The sequence below is a fragment of the Polyodon spathula genome, chromosome 34 (assembly GCF_017654505.1).
Source record: "Polyodon spathula isolate WHYD16114869_AA chromosome 34, ASM1765450v1, whole genome shotgun sequence".
NCBI classification, from domain to species: domain Eukaryota; kingdom Metazoa; phylum Chordata; class Actinopteri; order Acipenseriformes; family Polyodontidae; genus Polyodon; species Polyodon spathula.
The window spans coordinates 295,722-305,592 of record NC_054567.1 but is presented as its reverse complement, the minus strand read 5'-3'; the positions used below and the strand labels follow the sequence as shown (position 1 = coordinate 305,592).

The window sequence follows — 9,871 nt, the reverse complement described above, 5'->3', positions numbered from 1 at the left end:
CACAGTTGGGTTGTGCATTCAAAGCAAAGATACTACCATGAAGGCAAGCATCTGTTGAAATGCGTCTTGCAGAGGAGAAATTTTAATTCTCCTAAAAGGCTGTTTTGATATTTCAGTAGGATATTTTGTTTTTCCGAAGTTTCCTTGTTATAATTGAGTTCCTGTATTCATTTAGGCTACTTATTTGTTTATATAAATTGTCAGTTTTTATTTAGATTTGTTTTCACTGACAAATACTGTAAATAAACATATACATTTAGCACTGTGACATCTGTAGGCTATAGGCGTACATATGCTATCTGCAATGGAAAAGCCTCTGAACTATGAGACCTCTTTCAAAATCCAGATGTCCTGATCCTGATTTTTTGTTATCTGGATAAATGTAATCCAACAGCAACGTTTTCTAAAAAAAAAGGATCAAAATGATCGGGATAAAACTAATCTCGATCAGAATATTTAGGATTACAAAATCCGGATAATTTTTTATCCCAATTCAAAGTTTTGGAAAACCAATTTGTTAATTTACTTGCTTGTTTGTGTTAGTCACTTGTGTTAATGGGCTACTTTGGTTAATTAAGTAAAATATTAGAAATCTGACAACTGCAGCAGTCCACTCCAGATAGAATTTAAGAGAAGAGTATACTTGATACGATTACAACTATATATTTGTTATTGTGTTTGTTGTTTAATCACTTCATATACACTTCATATACAAGATTTTGTCACCTGCGTGACTTTTAAAATGATTTAATAACCATAGAGTTGAATGGGGTGGGTAATTGTTTTATTGATGTGTCTGCAGGAGAGAGATTCTCTCCAATTTGACTTGTTGAATTAGAACTGCGCTTGGCTATTGCTTCCAGGTGCGTTACTACGTGTTAAGTATTGTCTGTATTTCCCCTTTCATCTTTCTATGACCCCTGTTAAGAGCCTGTTTGATTACTAATTTATATAGACTGGGAATAGGTGTTGCAGAGATTTCACGGATTAATGGGAAAAATAAAAAGGACAGGTGACGGAGAACAACAGCGGGGTGGAATGGAAATGAAGTTGGTGCGTAGATGGAGAAGAGTGCAGTGCTCATATCTCATACTTCGTGTTAAGACCTTGGCAGCAGCGTTCTGCACAAGCTGCAGTCGAGATAAGATTGATCTGGGAATACCAGAGAACAGAGCATTGCAGTAATCTAGTCTGGATGTTATAAAAGCATGCATCAACCTCTATGCACCTTGCATGTTGAGAAAGTACCTTAGCTTAGCAATATTTCTTAAATGAAAAAGGACACTTTGGTTATCTTTCTAATATAAGGTTCAAATGAAAGATATCTGTCAAAGATTACACCCATATTTCTCATTTCAGACCTCAAACTTGAATGGAAAGCTGCCAGCTGCAGAAGCATCTGAATTTGTATTGTTTAATTTGATCCTAATAGCATCACCTGTGTTTTATCAGAGTTTAATAATGAATCATTGACCCCCATTGTTTATTATCAGCCTGACAGGTGGTAAGGATATTTGTCGTTGAGGTGTCACCTGGTTTAAGGGATCAATGTAATTGAGATCATCTGCATAGCAATGGAAATTGACGTCAAGTCTCCGGGTGCAGGTGTTGTGTAAGGCATATAGACTTGATGAATACAGGATTGGATCCATCGAGGGGCAGGTTTTTTTGCAGCAATCCCGATAACAATGTCCCCCGGTACTTGTACCACTGGATTTACGATATAATGGTACCAGTGTGAATGTACAATGGTAGCGTATAATGCATGTAGACCCGATCCTATAAATGGGTAACTGTATGTAAAAAAAAAGTGATATCTTGTAATAACTGTGAGTTGCCCTGGAGAAAGGGGGTGTCTGCTAGGAAATATATTAATAACTGGACTCAGAGGTGGAAATGGGCCGGAACTTTACCTTTACGGGTAACTCTCCTGTGTAATAAAACCCTAAATATTCTATTTAGTATACCTTTGACAAACATGCAATCTTCACCTTTTTTTCCCCCTCTACGGGTAATTCTTCTGTGAAATAAAACTGCTTAGTGTCAACGCTCGCTCGTTTGTTTCTGAAGCGATCTCCTGCAATAAGGGAGCAGTGTGCTTCCTGGTTAGAGTGAAGACTTTTGTTATTTGAGACTATAGTTCTGACTGTTTAAAAGCTGGTACTTAAAATGTACTTTTCAAATTTTGAAGTGAAACGTTTGAATGTAAAGATGAAATATATAATTACCCATTCCTATAGCATGGTTTCTCTACATCAGCACTATGATAAAACCAAACTTTATTTGGGGACCTCTGGTATAGGCCAGTTGTTTTTATTGCCCTATAATTTAACATATTGATGCGTTGATGTTATACACATTGATGGTATAGGATGGTATAGGTCAGAGTTCTTGATTGGAACAATTTAACCGTTTGTATCGGTCCCAGGAAAGAAAGGTTAAGGGGTTCCAATCACGGCAATTAGGTGATTAAGAGCTGAGCTGGAATGAAAACCAGAAGCATCTCGGCCTTCCAGGTCCTGAACTTTCACCTCCGTATCTCCAAAATCCAGCGCCACTAGTAACACGAGTGTCGTCACATATAGTGTTTCAATTCTCTTCAGATAAACATTTCACACTTTTTGGAACATTTTGCGTCTGCAACCTTTATATTCATCATCCAGGGATTGTTCTGCAAGGTCCATCAGTATTGGAGAATTCGGGATATAATTCTGAAAATAGAAAAACAAAATGGCTGCCACTCATGGAGAGCAGATTTTGTGCCGTTGCATAAATCATGAGGATGTGATCACAAAATATCCTTGAAATCTCCCAAGCTAAACAATTATAAAACATGTTCAATTCAGCAAATTGCTTTAGTTCAATTAACGGATCAATGAAGTAAACTCCTCAGTTGGAACAAAATCCAGCAGAGACACAGACAGACACACAGACAGACAGACACACACAGACACACAGACAGACAGGCTGTTAGTTTAGATACTCTTAGAAAAAAAAAAAATATATATATATATATATATATATATATATATATATATATATATATATATAAAATCAGGGCTTCTGGTTTTGAGTTTTTATTTTTGATAATCACCCTGTGACGACGTCCCTTTAAACATGTTTTGATATGTTAATCAAACTCTAATTACTAAAATAAATTGTTTCTTTTTACCCTCATATACATGTTGATTGATTTAACAATCGACACTGTGCAGCATTGATCTCCCCTGATTCATTTCCTTCTGGCTTCAGTCTAATTGTTGCCTAATTCAGTCTTGCAGCTTGTTGTTTTCAAGGCATCTTTAATCGTCAAATATCTTTGAATCAATTGAAAATTCATTCAATCAGTTCATTTATTAAGGGGGTCTGGGTAAAACAAAACCAGGAGGGTCTGTTTGTGGCACTCCAGAGCCAGGGGGTGAGTTGAATTCCTCTTCAATCACCCCCGCCCAGTCCCGGGTATGCAAAACTACAGTCCCGTCTCTTTGGTGTATTTCAGTATTGGAGCTATAACATAGGAGAAAAGAAAGATACCTGCAGTTAATGCTTATTTGAATACTGATACAAAGTGTGTATGAATATTGAAGAGATTATTGAATGGATGATTGTACGATTGCCGATAGTAAAACTGGTTTCAACTGCAGGTAATTTCTGTGAAACAGCTCATTTTAATAACTGCAGCATTTTAAATAAAAGCCCTATTTTTTATTTTTTTTTAATAAGTTAAGAAGAATTTAGTGTACTGCAGTCTCATTGAAACTGCTGTGTAATGAGGAGTCTCATTGAAGCTGCTGTGCAATAGGAGTTTTATAGAAACTGCTGTGCGATGGGAGTCTCATTGAAACTGTTGTGTAATGGGGAGTCTCATTGAAGCTGCTGTGTAATGGGGAGTCTCATTGAAGCTGCTGTGCAATAGGAGTTTTATAGAAACTGCTGTGCGATGGGAGTCTCATTGAAACTGTTGTGCGATGGGAGTATCATTGAAGCTGCTGTGTAATGGGGAGTCTCATTGAATATTATGTAATGGGGGTTCTCATTGAAGCTGCTGTGCAATAGGAGTTTTATAGAAACTGCTGTGCGATGGGAGTCTCATTGAAACTGCTGTGCGATGGGAGTCTCATTGAATGTTATGTAATGGGGGTCTCATTGAAGCTGTTGTGCAATAGGGGAGTCTCATTGAATATTATGTAATGGGGGTTCTCATTGAAGATGCTGTTCAATAGGAGTCATATTCCCACCCCTGAAGTGCATGAAAGCCAGATTATGCTCTACAGTTAAAGTAGTAACTCCACACAGACGCACAAGTGATTTTTGAATGATGCTCAAAAAGCTGTTTTATTGCAGAAAGAAAACGAAGGAAGACCACATCAAAAGTCACGGAGAGAGAGAGAGTCCATACAGTGCTTTTTCTTTTTTTTTTTTGTTACTTTTTCATGTTCTGAACATTGAAACACGGACCCTGTATTTCTGAATGTAGCTTTGCTGTTATAAAAGGTGCCGAGTCTTTGACTTAAAAAAGCAAAAAAAAAAAAAAAAAAGTCAATGTGTCTCTCCATCTATTTGAAATGGTTTATATAGCGCACAGCAAATGGCCCACAATGAATGAATTTAGATTGAATATCTGTATTGCTCAGCTTGTGTTGGTCACATGATTCGTGTCACGTGACTGTAGACTCAACTCTGACATCACCCGTGTTTCTTTCCTTTATGCACTGCAATGAAAAAGAGAAATAAATGACAAGTGGGTAGCAATGTGAAACACAGACTATCTTCATGCAAAAACTGTTCAAGCAATGCTAAGCTTTCTCAAACAAAAACTGCAAAACGAATGCAATTGCTAGTTGACATTTTTGTTTTATTTGGAATCAGCAATCATTTTACCCCCGTTTTCGCCCCAATTTGGAATGCCCAATTACTTTTAAAGAGCCTGTCTGACAGCTTCAACCCTCCCCCTCCCCTTGCAGTGACTGAGCTTGAAGAGACGAAGAGAGACAAGTATGACGAGGCGTTTTAACATTTAATCCTCAATTGCTGATATTAAGAGTGGTATTAATGATATCACGAATGGCATTTCAGATATCAAGAATGGCATTTCAGATATCAAGAAATTTATTATTGATATCAAGAATGGCATTTTTCATACCAGTATTGTAATCGTGTTCTTGATATCAAAAGTAGAATTGTTTATCGGAAATACAATTGTTGATATCAAAATAAAAGGTGCTATTTTTGATATCAACAATTGTATTTCTGATATCAGCAATACTGTTTTAGATATCAACAATTGTATTTTTGATATCAACAATACTATTTTTGATATCAACAATTCTATTTTTGACATCCACAAATGTATTTCCAATATCAATAATTCTATTTTTGGTATCAAAAAATAACACTGAGAGTTGTTGATAAAAAAAAAAAGATATCATTACTGATATCACTATTAAAATTTCTGATATCAGCAATTGAGGATTAAATGTTAAAACAGCTTGCCAAAGACAAGCGTACTCAAGCTTCAGTCCTCCGAAATAACAACGTGCTTCAAGCTGTCAAGTGGAGCTGCCTGCTTTCTTTCACACTGCAAGCCAGCTGTGAAGTCAATCGAGTAATCTAAGATACCGCTGTCACTGTAATGACCTAATGCCCAGTTTGTAATGTACCTGGCGTAGGGAGGTTGTTTTTCCACATCGCTCTTTGTCTGGATATTATTATTATTTATAAATTGGTTTACTTATTGTACATATCATTGTTATTGTGTTTGTATACTGTGATATGTAGTGGGAAAGCTTTGTTTTTAGTACTTATTTTTTATTATTGTTCTTGAATCTATTTAGAAAATAAACGCAAGATAAGGCCTGCTACACTTGGTCAATTTGCCACCCCCTGGGACCTCCTAGCTTCAGCCGGCAATGGCATAGCCCCGGATTGGAATCAGTGATCTCCTACAGGGCGCATCCTGCACTCCAGCAGAGTGCCTTTACTGGATATGCCACTTGGAAGTCTGCAATCAAGAGTTAAAGGTCGAACTAAACTTCCTGCGTTTTTGAGCCAGATGGCCTGCCGCCACATCTCTCTCCTTACCTGCCAGGCAGTTGTAAATGCTTGTGGTTTTTGGCAGTGGTGTCAGTCTGATTTGATGCCCGTTGATGCCCTCCACTCGGAACCTCTCGAATGGCGGCACCAGTACCTCGTTTTCAGGTGGGAACATTGAATAACTTTGAATCGGTGCGCCCTGGCATGTGACCATGTGGAAAATTGTTGCGGATCCAAAATTCTTGGCTTTTTGTAGGCTTCGTGAAGTGGAGGTGAACTGTCCAAAGCGAACAACTTTACCCTTGCCCACGCTTGTGGGCTTGGAAACGCCCCTGTACACATTATAACAGTTTTTAAATTTGGTTTTCAGCTTCTTCAGGGCATCGGTTAAGTAAAAATGCAGCGCCTTGAACGGGAACGCCTTGTAATTCTTTTCGCCTCCGTTTCTGACTGCTTTGTTGAAGTCACTGTAAACGCCTGGCATTGTGTAAGCGTAGATGGCAGTGGCTTGTTCTAGAGTCAGATATCCCAGAGATTTGGATTTCATTGCCGATTTTGCGTTGGACCAGGCGGAATTAAATTTTGGGTTCTGTTTCAGTTCTCTAAGCAGGTAAACCTTTTGAACTTTTTGTAACATTTTGTCTCTGCAGCCTTTATATTGATTATCTAGGGACTGTTTTGCGAAGTCCATCACTATTGGAGAATTCTGAAAATAGAAAAACAAAATGGCTGCCGTTCATGGACAGTACATTTTGAGCAGTGGAAAAAGTCACAATGATCACAAAATCTCCTACTTGGATAAACAGACAAGTTGTTTTTTTTTTTGTTTTTTTTTGGAATCACCACTGCTGCAACCCCACAGTGACTTGGCTGGGGACAGACAAGCACACTCAAGAGTCCACCGAAACAAAAACGTGCTTCACGCTGTCAAGTCAAGCTGCCAGCTTTCTGTCACACTGCAAGCCCCACACAGTGAAGCTAACCAGACCTGTTCCACTGTCGGAGGACTAACACAGATCTGGTGTCAACAAGATATTTTTAAACTTTCGCTCTTCAAGTTTAACTACTGAGTCCATGAACTGATCTCAGGGGGAAGTACTCCAGGATCAGGGTTGAGAACCATTGCTGTAGCATGTCTCTGCAGAGTTTGGAGTTTAACAACATCAATCGCTTGTGTGTACTAATTGTACTAATGCATCTCTTTATTGTTTAAACCACTTGAGAAGTGTGTCTTCTAATTCAACGTACATCGAAGTGCGCAGCCATTTACAGGCAGGTGCACATACTAAAGAATCAATCACTGACTTGATTTTCTCCCGACTTTTCCATATCGTATTCACTGTGCTTTTTGACAACCCCAGTTCACTACATAATTGTGCCTGCTTTCGTCCCTTTTTGATTTCACTGATAATGTAGAGTTTATCCTTGGGTAAGATAGACACTCGTTTAGTGCTCGCCATGTTAATACAGCACATGTACTGTAATCAAGAGCAACGCTCAAGCAGCAAGCACGTAATACCCGCCACACAGACGTGCTGCGTGCCATCGTGGTGCGTGCGTAATAACAGCAAGCATGTACTATAAGAGTATGCAATAAACAAGCTTTTTAAAAAGGATTTAATACAATATTTATTTGAGCCCATGATACAGATACATTATATCAGAGTGTTCGTTATATACCAGGGATGTTGTAAACAAGTTTGACTATATATATATTTGACTATATAAAAATATAGTACTTGCTCTTAGATAAACTGGCTCTTAGTTTAGCACTGAAGACAGTTCCCGTTTGTACTGTATTGTGTTATTAAGCTATTATTTTTTAATGTGGTAAATTGAACACTAAAGGGAAATTACAAACTTACCGGTTTAGGGGCCTGAGGGGCCACACACTGAGCGGCCAATAGGAGAAGGAAGCAGAATTTCAAGAGGGATGCAACCATCTTCTTCACTGTCCTGTTAGTTTAGATACTCTTAGGAACATGTATATATTGACCATATGTATAGATTTTAGAAGAAAGAAAGAAAGAAAGAAAGAAAGAAAGAAAGAAAGAAAGAAAGAAAGAAAGAAAGAAAGAAGGGCCGTCGCTCAATCAAAATATATGGGCTTTACTTGATTAACTGGTAGATTAATCAGTGCACAAAGGAAGAAAAGAGAAAGAAAGAGAAAACAGAGGCAAGTTTTGAGTGTTTATTTTCAATCTCTCTCTCCCTTTTAAACCTGTAATCAATGGTTGTTTTTAAGCCTTGAAATTATCAAATGTACTATAAATTATATAATATGATTCAATATTTTCCTATTCATTTAGAGTGTGGAACCCTGTAATGCTAAAAACGAATTAAAAAATTAAAAAATAATCAGCTACTTTAGTTGTATATGGACATCATAATAGTGATCAAAAAGAAAAACAGAAAACTTCAAACCCCGTATTTTGTAAAACTCTGCGGAGTAAACCCAACCCCCCCCCCCCCCCCCCCTGCCTGCCTGCCTGCCTGCTGCCTGCCTGCCTCCCTGCCTGCCTCCCTGCTTGCCTGCCTCCCTCCCTGCTTGCCTGCACGCCTGCCTTCCTGCCTGCCTGCCTGCCTCTCTGCTTGCCTGCCTCCCTCCCTGCTTGCCTGCCCGCCTGCCTTCCCGCCTGCCTGCCTGCCTCCCTGCCTGCCTGCCTCCCTGCCCTGCCTGCCTGCTTGCCTGCCTGCCTTCCTTTTGCCTGCCTGCCTGCCTGCCCCCCTGCCTGCCCCCCTGCCTTCCCACCTGCATGCCTGCCTGCCTGCCTCCCCCCCCGCCTGCCTCCCTGCCTGCCTGCCTGCCTGCCTTCCTCCCGCACGCCTGCCTCCCTGCCTGCCTGCCTGCCTCCCATCCGCCTGCTTGATTGCTTGCCTCCCTCCCTGCCTCCCTCCCTGCCTGCCCCACTCCCTTCCCGCCTGCCCTGCTGCTTTTTGTTTCAACCACTGAGCTGCTCTCAATTACTTCACTGAACTCGTCATTTCCTAATCTGAGTTTTTGAATTATTTAAACACTTGGGAGAGATTTCATGGTAAGTATTAAAAAAAATTGTATGAGGAACTTAAATGGTCCAACTTTATATAAAGTAACGGCAGCGGTGCCCAGCCCTGGTCCCGGAGGCCAGCGGTGCCCAGCCCTGGTCCCGGAGGCCAGCGGTGCCCCTCCTGGCTTTTGTTGTAACTGTGCCCTAAATTACTTAATTGATCCAATAATTGGTAATAATTGGTCTAGTTAAGTAATTTAGGGCATGGTTGGAACAAAAACCAGGAGGGTCACCAGACCTCCAGGACCAGGGCTAGCCACCCCCAAGCTGCACAATAAAACAAACTCAAATTAAGCAAATTGTTAGTTCAATGAAGTAACTGAGAGCAGCTTGATTGGAATAAAAAACAGCAAGGCAGGCAGGCAGTGGGGAAGGACTCCAGGACCAGGGTTGAGAACCACTGCTGTAGCATGTCTCTGCGGAGTTTGGAATTGCACTTACCTGTCAACTGTAATGCAGCCCAGCAGCCTGTCTCTTCAAACACTCAAGGGGTAAGTTGAGTTCCACTCAGATTATTTGCTCTTATACTTTATAATATAGACCCTCCCGAATATGCAAAACTACAGACCCCTCTCTTTGCATGTGTCTGTGTGTTTCACTGTCCCAGGAAGAAGATATTTTAATACTAATGAAAGCCAGCCATTGTGTGGTGACCAAGTGCAGGGGTGTTATATAGGAGGGGTTTACAATATGGAGCTTTTGCCAAAGAGCAAGTATCAGGAATCTTTATCTTTTAAAGTTCAGTTTTGACATTTTTTGCACTTGGAAAGAAAGTCCACACATAGCAAACA

The 9,871-nt window shown here is 39.9% G+C and overlaps 1 protein-coding gene across 1 annotated transcript; it reads right to left on the bottom strand.

The window, feature by feature from the left end:
• Positions 1-4,392: 4,392 nt before the first annotated feature.
• On the bottom strand, positions 4,393-9,599 carry LOC121303603 (erythroblast NAD(P)(+)--arginine ADP-ribosyltransferase-like). Its single transcript, XM_041234385.1, has 4 exons — positions 9,522-9,599; positions 7,899-7,989; positions 6,082-6,739; positions 4,393-4,712 (listed from the first exon to the last, which is right to left on the bottom strand). The coding sequence occupies exons 2-4, from the start codon at positions 7,974-7,976 to the stop codon at positions 4,687-4,689; spliced, it is 762 nt and encodes a 253-aa protein (XP_041090319.1). The 5' UTR covers positions 7,977-7,989; positions 9,522-9,599; the 3' UTR covers positions 4,393-4,686.
• Positions 9,600-9,871: the final 272 nt, after the last annotated feature.

What these genes read in the sequence shown, in the direction of transcription:
- LOC121303603 (XM_041234385.1), bottom strand. Translation starts at nt 7,976, where the DNA reads ATGGTTGCATCCCTCTTGAAATTCTGCTTCCTTCTCCTATTGGCCGCT. An exon ending in CCCCTCAGGCCCCTAAACCG is followed by an intron (nt 6,740 to 7,898) that starts GTAAGTTTGTAA and finishes TTCTATTTTCAG; the next exon opens with AATTCTCCAATAGTGATGGA. An exon ending in CATTTACAACTGCCTGGCAG is followed by an intron (nt 4,713 to 6,081) that starts GTAAGGAGAGAG and finishes TTTTCATTGCAG; the next exon opens with TGCATAAAGGAAAGAAACAC.